This window comes from Suncus etruscus, chromosome 15, assembly GCF_024139225.1.
Source record: "Suncus etruscus isolate mSunEtr1 chromosome 15, mSunEtr1.pri.cur, whole genome shotgun sequence".
In the NCBI taxonomy this organism is placed as follows: domain Eukaryota; kingdom Metazoa; phylum Chordata; class Mammalia; order Eulipotyphla; family Soricidae; genus Suncus; species Suncus etruscus.
Window position 1 is genome coordinate 27,380,427 of NC_064862.1, and position 14,537 is coordinate 27,394,963.

Here is a 14,537-nt window from a genome sequence, read left to right on the forward strand (position 1 = left end):
AACCTAAAATTATTTTAATAAGAAACACCAAAAAATGTTAAAGTAAATTCTTTTAACAACTAAAAATGAGGGAGTATTAAAATTGCAATAGACAAAAGGAAACTAACAGCAGAAAGAAATCCAAGAACTACACCCAGAATAGACAAAAGGCGAATGTCCTTCAGAGTCCAATACAGACCCTGCCCGAAGCCAGGGTCCTTTCTACTTGATGCTGACTCAGATACTGCGTCCTGCAGGAAGTGTTCTTGGATTCCTTCCTCCTCCTCCTCCCACCCCCTGTCCCTTTGGGGACTACTGTGAACAGCCTGGCTGGCCGCTGCCACAGGTCCATCACACCCAAATTTCAAATGATTTTTCCCGGGGTTGGGGGGTGGTCAGATGGGGGGGTGGATGACCACAGCGCCCTCTGCAGTATCACACCCGCATCTGTTTTTCCACTAAAACTCAACTATCAATAACTTTGTAAATCAAGGTGGTTTAAATAAAAAATTATGTACAAAATGACAATTTTAATTTTTGTTAATTAAAATTTTCAAACACCACAATTTACAAACTTGTTCATAATACAGTTTCAGGCATTCTGTATTTCTGGTTTTGTTTTTGTTTTTGGATCACACCTGGCAGCGCTCACGGGTTACTCCTGGCTCTATGCTCAGAAATCGCCCCTGGCAGGCATGGGGGACCCTATGGGATGCCGGGATTCAAACCACCATCCTTCTGAATGGAAAGCAGACGCTTTACATCCAGGGTATCTCTCCGGCCCCGCATTCTGTGTTTCAACACAAATCCCACCACCACTGTGACCTTCCCTCTGCCAATCCCCCCATTTTTCAACCCACCTCTCCAGCCTGCCCCCACAGCAGGCACAAACACATTTGGGGGGGAGTTGGGCCACATTTGGTGATGCTCAGGGGTTACTCCTGGCTATGTACCCAGAAATCACTCCTGGCTTGGAGGACCATATGGGACCCCGGGGACTGAACCAGGTCCATCCTGGATGTGCTGCATGCAAGGCAAATGCCCTGTCTCTGTGCTATTGCTCCCCTCCCTCAGTTTTTAAATGTATTAGCCCATTGGCCCAAGACAAGTAAATAAGAGTTTCCCAAAGAAGGTCAGTCCCCTGGAATAGGACCATGTCTGGAGTGAGATGTATGATCACTGGGAAAATGGACATGGGGTTTCGAGGAGGTGTGGAGGTAACCCTGCCCTGGTCTGGGAGACAGAAGACTCCAGGCTGACCTCAAGCAGTGGGAGACCCAGATTGATAGCACAGTGGATAAGGTGCTTGCCTTGCACCTAGATGGCCTAAGTTCAACCCCAAGCACCCTCTATGGTCCCCTGAGCCTTCCAGAAGTGACCCCTGAATACAGAGCCAGGAGGAAGCCCTGAGTAGCCAAGTGGGGCCCAACAATCTAGCAGTGAAGGTAGTCACAGTCTGTCTCTCTGTTTCCTGACCTACCCACCAGTTTGATCTCCCCACTCTGATTGGAAGTGTCTGAAACTCCCATTTCCTGCCACTTCCTGCAAAGGAAGCCATTTTCCTGAGGAGGCAGCCAGGCAGACCCCTAGTCTCTGCAGGCTCTGGACAGCCTCCCAGAGTCCACCCCAGGAACCTTCCGCTCACAGACCTGGATCTTTGCTGCCTTGAGACTGGTGCTCTTCCCAGGTGGAGAGCAGGGGAAATCCCAGAGAACTCAAGAGAAGTACTTCCATTCACAAACCCCACCGTTTGGCAGCCTCTCTCTGGGTTTCAGTGGGAGTGTTGATTTGGGCTCACATCTGTTGCTGCTCTTTCATAATTACCCCTGAATCTGATTGTGGGGTGCACCATTCACCAGCCATTTCCGGATGCCCTTTCCTGGAAATGCCACCAACTGGTGGGGAGGGGGGCCAGTCCTCTCATAGCTCAGCCTCTGCTAGAACCGAACCGGGAATCCCAACTGTGCAAATCATGCTAATGGTGCCAGTGGACAGGCCACGGGCTCTCCCACTCGCCCCGCCAGGAAACGCCAAGACAGTCCAGGCTGGCCGTTCTTCCACCCACAGGCCCAGATGGGAAGGACTCAGGGTCTAAATGCCACCATAGTGCTCCCACTTTCCCTGGGACTGTGGACCCAGCCCCTCATCCATGCTTTCTACTCCCCAGGACTCCCTCACCACGCACCCTTCAGTCCCAGACTTGGGGCCAGAGCAGCAAAGGCAGCATCAAAACCTGTTCCCACAGAGCTGACCAGCAGGAAGAGGGAAACAGACATTAAGCCACATCAGTAAGTGGCAGGTGGGGCCAACGTGATAGCACAGCAGGTAGGGTCCTTGCCTTGCATGCAACCAAGCCAGAGTTCAATCCCTGGCATCCTTTATGGTCCCCTGAAAACCACCAGGAGTGATTCTTGAGTGCAGAGCCAGGAGTAAGCTCTGAGCACCACCTGGTATATCCAAAAATAAAAACAAAACCAAACAGTGACATGTAGAAGATGTGAGATTTGTGAGCAAAACAGCAGAGCCATTAGAGATGGGATGGCAGGGAAGGTGTCCCTGAGAAGGGGCATTTCCAGTGATAGCCAGTTGAACCAGCAGTGGAATGTAAGGGTCGAAGATACAGTGTTACTTGGGCTTTGCAGAACCTGGGGCTCCAGCATCCCCCCACTGGAGTCTGGGGGTCTCCAGGGCTATACCTCAAATGCTCAGGGGGTCGCTGTGGTGTCAGTAATTGAGCCTGGGTCAAGTGCTTGCAAAGCATGTACCCTCGGCCCTATATTATATCACCTGGCTCTGAGAAAGGAACTAAAACCTGCCCCTGATGCCCTCTCTAAGTCTGTGGTGGTGATTCTCCTTCAGTCTCATCCTAACAGGCACCTGAGTGATGTTTTGTTTGTTTGTTTTTTGTTTTTTGGGGTTTTTTTGTTTGTTTTTTGGGCCACACCTAGGGGTTACTCCTGGCTATGCACTCAGAAATTGCCCCTGGCTTGGGGGACCATATAGGATGCTGGGGATCAAACCGAGATCCATCCTAGGTTAACACATGCAGGGCAAACACCCTTCACCTGTCCTGTGCCACCACTCCAGCCCCCTGAGGGAGTTTTTATGGTATTTTCCCTTTTCCTTTCTTTCTTTCTTTTTCTTTCTCTTTCTTTCTTTCTTTCTTTCTTTCTTTCTTTCTTTCTTTCTTTCTTTCTTTCTTTCTTTCTTTCTTTCTTTCTTTCTTTCTTTCTTTCTGTCTCTCTCTCCCTCCCTCCCTCCCTCCCTCCCTCCCTCCCTCCCTCCCTCCCTCCCTTCCTTCCTTCCTTCCTTCCTTCCTTCCTTCCTTCCTTCCTTCCTTCTTTTTTTTTTTTGTGGTTTTTGGGTCACACCCGGCAGTGCTCAGGAGTTATTCCTGGCTCCATGCTCAGAAATTGCTCCTGGCAAGCACAGGGGTCCATATGGAATGCCAGGATTCGAACCGATGACCTTCTGCATGAAAGGCAAACGCCTTACCTCCATGCTATCTCTCTGGCCCCATTTTTTCCCTTTTTCTGTTTGGGCCATACCTGGTTGTACTCACTAGTTACTCTTGGCTCCGTGCTAGGGATCATTCTTGGTGGGGGTCAGGGGACCATATATGGAGCTGAGGCTCAAATCTGAGCCAGCCAAATGCAAGATAAGCTCCCTACCCACTATACTATCCATCTGTCCCCATACATTTATTTATTTTTGTTTTCTTAGGATCACACCCAGCAATACTCAGGGCTTACTCCTGGCTCTGCACTCAGGAATTGCTCCTGGTGGTGCTCAGGGAAACATATGGGATGCCAGAGAATGAACCCAGGTCAATTGCACATTATGCAGCCTCCATTCACTTATTTATTTTTAGGCTTATTTTTTTAAATTATATTAATTTAAATTTTTTTACTGAGAAACCCCACTGATGACTAATCTGATGATTTATCCCTGAGAGAAAATTTACAGTTTGGAAATGTACGAAGATAACCTGGTGTGGTTCTCCCTCCAAAAAGCAGCACTTACATACCCCACATATTAGGTTCCTATCCTGTATTCTGGAAAGCAAACAAACAATCAACAACAAACATAAAAACCGAGACTCGGGGGGGCCGGAGAGATAGCATGGAGGTAAGGCGTTTGCCTTTCATGCAGGAGGTCATTGGTTCGAATCCCGGCGTCCCATATGGTTCCCCGTGCCTGCCAGGAGCAATTTCTGAACCTGGAGCCAGGAATAACCCCTGAGCACTGCCGGGTGTGACCCAAAAACCACACACACAAAAAAAAAAAAAAAAACCGAGACTCGGGGCCGGAGAGATAGCCTGAAGGTAAGGCATTTGCCTTCCATGCAGAAGGACAGTAGTTCGAATCCCGGCATCCCATATGGTCCCTCGTGCCTGCCAGGAGTGCAGAGCTAGGAGTAACCCCTGAGCAAAGCAGGATAAGACCCAAAAACAAACAAACAAAAACGAGACTCAGGAACCACTGTTGGTGTCACAGGAGTTGCAGAGTCACCATCAAGACCAGAGTCTCATTCCCAGCCTGCCTAGACCCTCAGGAAAAGGCATCAGTAACCGAATGTTCCCAGTTTTTTTTTGTTTTTTTTTTTTTTGGTTTTTGGGCCACACCCTGTGACGCTCAGGGGTTACTCCTGGCTATGCGCTCAGAAGTTGCTCCTGGCTTCTTGGGGGACCATATGGGGCACCGGGGGATCGAACCGCGGTCCGTCCTAGGCTAGCGCAAGCAAGGCAGGCACCTTACCTCCAGCGCCACCGCCCGGCCCCCCAGTTTTGTTTTTTTTTTATTTGTTTGTTTTGGGGCCACACCCAGCGGTGCTCAGGGGTTACTTCTGCAGGTCTCTGCACCCAGAAATTGCTCCTGGCAGACTCAGGGAACCATATGGGATGCCAGGGATCGAACCCAGTTTCTGTCCCAGGTCATCTGCATGTAAGGCAAACACCTGACTGCTGTGCTATCACTCTGGCCCCATGCTCTCAGTTTGTGATTAGAAAAGATGGCCACCGTGGCTGTCACAGCCCAAACCCTAAAAATCACCCACGTATCACACAAGGGGACAGCGTCTCAGTTACCTGGAATAGCTGTTGGGCAAATGCTGAGAATCTGGGGATTGTACAGTGCTATGTACAGCACCCTGCTGGGAAACAGGTGGGAAATCTTTTTTGTATTCAAGAAACTGTTGCTACCAATGGCCAAGGTCTGAAAGGGAAAAGGGACAAATGAAGAGTCTGAAATGTGTGGCACTGTGCTGGAATCACTGACAACCTTTTAAAGTCCCTTTTCTTCCCATCATTGCAGATTGTGCAAACGGATACCGTCTTCTTGTGTTTCTTATTTTTGCTTTTTGGGACACACCTGGCTCTGTGCTCAAGGATCACTCTAGATAGGGTTCAGGGTAACTTATGTGATGTTGAGGATTAAAATCATGGTTAGCCAAGTACAGTATAGGTATTTTCGTAAAACCCTGTACTATCTCTCTTGCCCTGAGTTTTGGTTTAGACTTTGGTTTTGGGGTGTGTATGTGTTTGTTTGTTTGTTTTGGGGCCACACCCAGTCGCGCTCAGGGGTTACTCCTGCTCTGTGCTCAGAAATCTCTCCTGGCATGTTTGGGGGACCATATGGGATGCCTGGCATTGAACTCAGGCCTGTTCTGGGTCAGCCACAAGCAAGGCAAACACCCTACCACTGTGCTATCACTCAGGCTCCTGGATTTTTTTAATTATCATTTTCACAAATTTTTATTTTCTCCCTTCCCTTTTTGTCGCTATGGCCAGGGAGGGATGGGGTGTCATACATGCTTGGCTGCAGTTTCAGAGATAGCAAGACAGCTCTTGGATTTCCCTGATAATAAGTGATGATGAGCATTTGGGGGGGGGGGGGTCAGACCCAGCAACACTCAGAGGTCATTCCTGAAATCGCCCCTGGCAGGCTCAGGGGACCATATGGGATGCTGGGATTCGAACCACCGTCCTTCTGCATGCAAGGCAATGCCTTACCTCCATGCTATCTCTCCGGCCCATGATGAGCATTTTTTCATATGTCTGTTGGGCATCTTTTGGTTTTCCTCAGAGAGGTATCCGCTCCGTGTTTTTTGATGGGGGTTTTAGATTTTGGTGGGATTAATCTTTGTGAATACTGTGTATATGGTAGATATCAACCTTTATCTCACGTGTTGAGTGCAAATATTTTCTCCCACTCAATTAGCTGTCTTAGTTTTAGCCCGTTTCTTTTGCCATACAGAAACTTCTTAGTTTGATGCAGTCTTATTCTTAATTTAGGTCAAAGCAAAAACTTGTTTAAACACTTGGTGGTGCTCAGTGCTTACTCAATGCTCAGGGATCACTGCCGGCGGTCTTGGGGCACATATGTAGGTACAACAGATAGAACCTGGGTCAGCCTTGTGCAAGTGGGCCACTATCGCTCTGGATCCGAACAAAATCGTTTCAACACTCCTGTTTAGAAAGGAGTCTACTAGACTGAAGCTACAACGTACAGTATCCTCTCAACAAATTGAGAGTCCACGAAAGTATGTGATCATTATTGTGGCTTGGAGCCACACCTCTCAGTGTCAAGAATCACTCCTGGTGGTGCTCAGGGGTTACTCCTGGTTCGTGATTAGAAATCACTTCTGGCGGGCTAGGAGAAGGGGATGTTGGGCATTGAACCTGGGTCGGCTGGCATGTATCTTGGCTCTTATCTCTCCGGCCCTTGTGTGTGTGGCAATTTTAATAAAATATTATAATATTATTATATATTATATACAATAATATGCTGATATATTAATAATTATATAATACGTAATGCAATATATAATTATGACATAATATATACTAATAAATAATTATGATATAATATTTTAATAAATAATAATTTAATAATTTTAACAGTTTTAACAGCTTGGGGACCGGTGAATGTCATCCCAGGATCAGTGGTGATAAAGAGGCTCTTGACCTTGAGGGTCTCACTCTGGGAACCTCCAGCGGGTGTCGCAGCGCCCTCGCGAGGCCAGAAGGCGCAACGCAGGGGACAGACGCAGTTGCAGCCGGGCCATCCTGCATTCCGGGCGGAGAGCAGGGAAGGAAGCAGACAGGTCCCCGGCAAACCCGCGACTCTCGGAGCCCCCGGGAGCCACGCAGAGATGGATCCTCGGAAGCGTCCTCCTTCAGGTAACCAGGGACGCCATGGACCTCGCGGCGCCGCCAGCCCGCGACTGACTTCCGGGAGCTACGTCTGCGCATGCGCAACCCTATTCCCACCTTTTCCGCGTTTCCTCTGTGCGCCTTTTCACACCAGGTTTGACTCGTGGGACGCTCCGTAGCCGGGGGCGTGGCCTCACGAAGCTTCAACAGGCGTTTTGATTGGCTCTCGCGGCAGGTTCCCGGAAGTTCGGGCGCGGGAGTGTGGCGGAAGCGGAGTGTGGCGGCGCTGCGCGGGACTCGCGGAGCAACCGGGTCCCGGGAGCCGCCATGCCTCGCTACGCGCAGCTGGTCATGGGCCCCGCCGGCAGCGGGAAGGTGAAGGGAGACTTGGTGGGGACGGAGGGAAAGTCGGAGCTGGGGGGCGGCCCGAGGGAAGGAAGAACGGGAGGGCGATGGCTGACTGGGGACTTAGATCCCCTCCCAGGTTGTTGGCGGTTTGGGGCCACGCTCGGCCCCAAAGTGCTCCGGGCTTGCTCCTGGCTCAGTGCTCAGGGATGACTTCCAGGGACCAGGTGGGGTGCCCGGGATCGAACCCGCCACCCAGCCCCTCCTCCGGCCTGTTGTGTTCTGCAACCAAGTCCCGCTATTCTCGTTTCAAAAGGAGATGGGAAAGATGTTTAAAAGGTTCAGATTGAAAGGCGGTTGGAAGAAGGCAGGGCGCGTGCCTGGCCCGGGCCCCAGCCTGGATTCTTCTTCCCTGGAACCCAGGATGGACCCCAGAGTCCCACCAGGAGGAATCGACCCCTGAGCCCAGAGCCAGAGTGAATCCTGAGCCGGGTGTGACTCAAAAACTGAGAAAGAAAGAGAGAAAAAAGGATCTTCTCTTTAAATCCTAATTTTTACTGCTACTTAGTGCAATAATGAGGGCGCTGAGAGTTCAGAGCTAAGAACATTGACAGGGATGGAGCTGCCTCCCCAGGGTTCGTGTGCCTGCACTCCCATTTCTCTTGCTCCCACTTTGGAGGTCTTTTCTCTTGTTTGCATATTTATTTATTTATTTATTTTTTGGGGACACACCGGCGGTTCTCAGGGGTTATTCCTGGCTCTGTGCTCAGAAGTCGCTTCTGGCAAGCTCTGGGGACCATATGGGATGCTGGGGATTGAACTGAGGTGGGTCCCAGGTTGGCCGCGAGCAAAGCAAATACCCTACTGCTTGCTGTGCTATCAATCTGGTCCTCCCTACCTCTATTCCTTTCTTCCTCCACCCCGTCCCCCCCCCCCCCGCTGTGCTTAGGGGTTACTCTTGGCTCTGCGATCAGAAATCACTTCTGGCATGCTTGGTGGACAATATGGAATGCTGGGGACCAAACCCACGTCGTCTGCGTGCAAGGCAAATGCCCTACTCCAACCCCCTTGTTTCCATATTTCCTGATTAAGGCCTAGTTTGAGCCCTAGCAGACACTGCTTAGTGGCTATGGGAATTCATAGTGGCCTAGGTCACTACCCTGCCAGAGTTCTGTTCCTTCCTGCCTTGTGATCCACAGAGCACCTACTGTGCCACCATGGTCCAGCATTGTGAAGCGCTCAACCGATCTGTCCAAGTGGTAAACTTAGATCCAGCCGCTGAACACTTCAATTACTCGGTGATGGCAGGTGAGTCCTGAACAGAGCCTTCTCTCTCTTTTTGGGAAAATGAGAGGAAAAAGTGAGTGCTGGTTCCATAGAAGCTGAACGTTATTCCAATCTGATTCCAGATTTTTGTTGTTGTTGTTGTTTGGGCTACACCCTGTGGTGCTTGAGGATTACTCCTGACTGAGCTCAGAAATCGGCTCCAGGCAGACTCTGAGGACCATATGGGATGCTGGGAATTGTTCCAAGGACCTTGCGGGGTCCGAGTTCCACCACATGCAAAGCAAATGCCCTACTGCTGTGCTATTGCTCTGGCCCCTGATACCAGTTTTGTGATCAACAGCATGAAGTAAAATATCATGCAGTAACATTCATGCATTGAGGTGTTCATGATCATTTCATTTATTTTGTTTTTGTTTTGAGATGGCGGTCTCTGTTTTAGTGCCAGTAGTAAATGACAAATTATCAGTTCTGGAAAAGGCCTTTAGATCGAGAACTCATCACCACTGGGGAAGCACTCTTCCCCTCTTGTGGCATGTGTGCAAGAGAATCTCTAGAGAGTCTGGCACATACATTCAGAGTAGGAAATGCAGGTAGATACACCAGAGCAACATGCTGCCATTCAGAACAGGAACCATATTCACCAATGTTCCAGTGAAAGGCAGAACAAATTCAGTTCAGCTCTGGGGAGCTGTCATGGTGATAATCCACCAAAGGGTCAAGTCACAATTACAATTCACCATCACTGAGGTCTTCTTCTTGGGCCCAGGGTTCAAGTCATTCCAAAGTTTGGGCACCATTTGTTGTCTTAATATAGATATAAATTAAAGAGTCCTAGAGTTGGTTTGTGGATGGTGAGGCTTTCTCGGCTCGGCCTGACTCCTGCTGCCCCTATGGGCTGGCAGGTGTGAAGGTTGCAGGATGAGTGCAGAGAGATTCACAAAGCAGTCAGATGAAGTTTTAGGAGTGAGCCAGCTTTATATCACAGTCCTATACATTTCCTCTCATATCATTTCTTCACATGGCTTCTATGCTAAATTTTTTCCTAGCAGCTACTTCTCTGGCTCTCTCTGCTTCTGTCTCCCTTTCAGCTGCTTTTCCAGGCTTCCTTGCTGACTAACTCTCTTTGCTGCTGCTGAATTGCTGATACTGAATCTGATGCTGAATCTCTCTGATGAATCTTGCTGTTGATTCTCGCATCTGCCCCTTGCTTCTCAAACTCTCCTTAATCCCTCTCTCCTGCCATGCAGTCTCCACTACCCGCCTACCCCAGGTGTAGGCAGTTCTATCATTCAGGCGGGATAAATAAGTTGGTGGAGGTGATACCCACAGGTAGGGAGTAGGTTACACCCATCTGTGTACTTGTGTCTCTGCTCAGGGACTTCTCCTGGCAAGGCTCGGAACTACATGGGTACCAAAATTAAGCCTGGATTGTCCACATGTCAGGCAAGCACCTTATCTACTGTACTATCTCTCTGGCCCTCTTTAGCTTTTTTTTTTCTTAATGGCGTCTATTTAATTTTTGTGTATACTATCACTGTTACTATTACTAGAGAGTATAACCATTTTGGAACAGACACTCATATTCTGGGTCCTGCCTATCCTTTTCAGACATCCGAGAACTGATCGAGGTGGACGATGTGATGGAGGATGATTCTCTGCGGTTTGGTCCCAATGGAGGATTGGTATTTTGCATGGAGTACTTTGCCAACAACTTCGACTGGCTCGAGAACTGTCTTGGTCATGTAGAGGATGACTACATCCTTTTTGACTGTCCAGGTCAGATTGAGTTATATACTCACCTGCCTGTGATGAAACAGCTGGTTCAGCAGCTGGAACAGTGGGAGTTCCGAGTCTGCGGAGTTTTCCTTGTTGATTCTCAGTTCATGGTGGAGTCATTCAAGTTTATTTCTGGCATCTTGGCAGCCTTGAGTGCTATGGTATCTCTTGAAATTCCACAAGTTAACATCATGACAAAAATGGATTTGCTGAGTAAAAAAGCTAAAAAGGAAATTGAGAAGTAAGTTAACTATAATAATCAGATCTCCTTTGTAGTGCAGACAGGTTAAGTTAGTTTTGGGATGATTTTTTTTTTTTTTCTTTCATTCACCATTCTCCTTATTTTTAAAGGTTTCTAGATCCAGACATGTATACTTTATTAGATGATTCTACAAGTGACTTCAGAAGCAAAAAGTTCAAAAAATTGACTAATGCCATCTGTGGGCTGGTAAGTTGTTTAAGGCAGTGCTGGAAAGCCAGGGAGCCACTCTGTAATTCTTCAGCAACCAGGCCAGTGGTCAGTGCAGTGATGATGCAGTGCTGTATTGCTGCTTGGGTCCACCAGAATTACATCAGCAGTGTTTGCTTCCTGGCTCTACCCAGCTGTACCTAGAAGACTATGTTTTGCCAAGAATTTGAATTAAATCCTGTACTAAATCCCTGAGCTGATGAGTTTTTGGGTGTTTTCATTTGTTTTAGTTTTTGTACCATACCCATCTATGCTCAGCTTATTCTTGGGGGGTCCTCATGGGTGCTGGAGATTGAATCTAGTTTGGATGGGTCAAGGCAAATACCTTACCCCCTCTACTATTGCTCCAGGCTCTGGGCTGATTTTTTTTTTTTTTTTTTTTTTTTTTTTTTTTGGTTTTGGGGCAATACCTAGAGTGGTTCAGAAGCTATTCCTGACTCTATGTTCAGGAGTGGACTCTGGTAGTCCACTTGTGCTTGGTAAATCATATGTGGTACTGGTATTCAAACTGAAGTGTGCAGGATTTAAGGAAACACTTTAACCCCTGTAGTCTTTCCAAGCTCTGCCCACTCCTCTTTAACAGACTGGTCACATAATTACGCACTCACAGTCACTGGCCACCATTTTGGACAGCACAGTCCAATACCCTTTCATTTCATAGGGGAGCAATTGGTGGTAGCAGAAAAACCCTGAAATGTCTCTTATTCCTGGCCATTTAGCTTACAAATTGCCAGTGCCCTTTTGAAATTTTCAGTGGCTGTTGAATTCATATAAATACCTAGGAAATAAGTCTCTCATTAAGTAATAAATTAATCTGTGTTCTAGTAAATCAGAGGTCATAAAAGATTAATGGTGGATTGCCATTGTACTATCTGTTTCTTACTGCACATCATGTACACAAATAGTTTTAATTAGAATTTGGGGGGCTAAAGCAGGTAGGATGCTTGCCTTGGATCCTGTCACCCAAGCTCCATTGCCAGCATCCCATTTGGTTCCCTAGGAATGATTTTTGAATGTAGAGCCAGCAGTGCAGTAACCCATCAGCATTGCAGGTGTAGCCCAAGAACAAAACAGAGAAGCATAAATGGTCACAAATTCAAGTATAAGTTGGAAAGTAAGTATTCTGCAACTTTAGAATGACCTTTCTGATATCTCCAATTTGTAGATTGATGATTACAGCATGGTTCGGTTTTTGCCTTATGATCAGTCAGATGAAGAAAGCATGAACATTGTATTACAGCATATTGATTTTGCCATTCAGTATGGAGAAGACTTGGAATTCAAAGAACCAAAGGTAATTTCTGACTATTAGATTTGCCAGGGGCCAAAGACAGTAAGTAATAGAGTGTGTAATCCTCTAATCTTTCATGTGGCTTACCCGGTGTCAGTTCCCCACATCTGGCCTCCTGTCTACAGAGCCAGGAGTAAGCCTTGAGCACCAACGAGGAGATCCCAGAAGGACATGTCTGACCTATAATCTCAGCATGAGATCTCAGCAGCTCCTTCGATTAATATCTTGGGAGCAATAGTAACTTAGGCCTTTCTGGCTGATCTCTGAAGTTGATGCCCATGCTCAACATGTAGACTAGCTTTCTACTGCCTTTTACTAAGGTAGTATTAAATTCTGTTTCTTTGGGAGTAGGTGAAAACAGAAGGTCAAATGTAGGAGAACTGGGGCCGGAGAGATAGCATGGAGGTAAAGCGCTTGCCTTTCATGCAGGAGGTCATCGGTTCGAATCCCGGCGTCCCATATGGTCCCCCGTGCCTGCCAGGAGCAATTTCTGAGCCTGCAGCCAGGAATAACCCCTGAGCACTGCCGGGTGTGACCCAAAAACCAAAAAAAAAAAAAAAAAAAAAAAATGTAGGAGAACTGGGAATGCCCTCTCCTAGAGCAGTGTTGAGTCTAATAGTTGTCAGTAGAGAGAGAAGACAAGAAAGAAGTTGAGAAGCAACTTGACTAAGCTCAAGTAAGTGGCTTTAGTTTCAGGAATATGATTAAAATGGCGGGACACTTCCACTTTATGTACAAAACCTGAAAAAAACAACTGAAAAAAAACAAAGGGTTGGGGGCTGGAACGATAGTACAGTAGGTAGGGTGTTTGCCTTGGAGGAGGCTAATCCAGGTAAGGTTCAATCTACATGTCCCATATTGTCCCCCAGCACTACCAGGAGTGATTCCTGAGTTTTACTGGGTGTGGCCCATTAATTTAAAAAAATAAAAAGGAAGAAAGGGCTGGGACAATCAGAAGATAATGATCTTTTCTTGCATGTGGCTGTGGTGGCCTAGACTCTGGTTCAAATTCCAGCACCATATGGTTCCCTGAGCATCACTAGGTATGACTCAAAAACCAAAGAAACAAATAAAAAGAGTGACCAGGGGCCAGAGCGATGGTGTAAGCAGTAGGGCGTCTGCCTTGCACATGCTAACCTAGGACAGACCACGGTTTGATCCCCAGGCATTCCATATGGTCCCCAAGCCAGGAGTAAATCCCTGAGAGTCACTTGGTGTGACCCCCCCCCCCCCACCAAAAAAAAAAAGAGTGGCCAAAACCTATCACGAGGGAACTTTTGGAACCATTTTGCTGTGCTTAGGGCATACCCCTGGCTCTGCTTCATTCAGGGATCACTCCAGGTGGTGCTTTGGGGACCATATGGGGGTTCAGTTTGGGTTTGACTTTGGGTTCATGAAAGATAAGTGCCTCCTGACCTGCAGTGTTATCTTGATGGCCCCTCCCTTCATAATACTTAATGATTACTTATTAGTAATACTTGGAAAATGCTAACTGGATACTATAGAGAATTGTCTGAAGAATAGGTAAATGTGGGGCCGGAGAGATAGCATGGAGGTAAGGCGTTTGCCTTTCATGCAGGAGGTCATCAGTTCGAATCCCGGCATCCCATATGGTCCCCCGTGCCTGCCAGGAGCAATTTCTGAGCCTGGAGAAAGGAATAACCCCTGAGCACTGCCGGGTGTGACCCAAAATCCATTTAAAAAAAAAGAATAGGTAAATGTGTACTAGGCCTGGTCTTAGGAGAAATCAATGTATTTTCTATTTTGTGTTTTATTATCAGGAACATGAAGATGAATCGTCTTCTATGTTTGATGAATATTTTCAAGAATGCCAGAATAAATGAAGAATTTGTTAAAATGGGACTGTACATGTGCGAATCAACAGAATTGTTGATTCAACAATTGTTGAATCAACAGAATTTTTTTCACTTAAAAGAATATGCTGCTAGAAAACTATTTATTTCCTCCCCCTTTTTTTTTAAGTGAAGCAAAATAGTTTATTGAAAATAATTTGAAGTAGAGAGGTAGGAGAAAGAAAGAAATATGTGTTCAGGCACCAGAGAGATAGCACAGCAGTAGGGCATTTGTCTTGCATGAGGCTGATCCAGGAGGGACCTGGGATCGATTCCTGGCATCCCATATGATCCCCAGGTTCCATCCCTGGCAATGCCCGGTTCCTTATGTGCTATCAGGAGTGACCCCCAAAATCAGAAATAGAAATAACCTCCAGGAGTGA

General features: G+C 47.3%; 1 protein-coding gene across 1 annotated transcript; it reads left to right on the forward strand.

Moving 5' to 3' along the window:
* The first annotated feature begins 7,410 nt into the window (after positions 1-7,410).
* Positions 7,411-14,161, forward strand: GPN3 (GPN-loop GTPase 3). Its single transcript, XM_049788861.1, has 6 exons — positions 7,411-7,508; positions 8,678-8,786; positions 10,374-10,782; positions 10,893-10,989; positions 12,176-12,304; positions 14,083-14,161. Exons 1-6 carry the CDS (start codon positions 7,461-7,463, stop codon positions 14,143-14,145), a joined length of 855 nt encoding a protein of 284 aa, XP_049644818.1. The 5' UTR covers positions 7,411-7,460; the 3' UTR covers positions 14,146-14,161.
* The last annotated feature ends 376 nt before the right edge of the window (positions 14,162-14,537 follow it).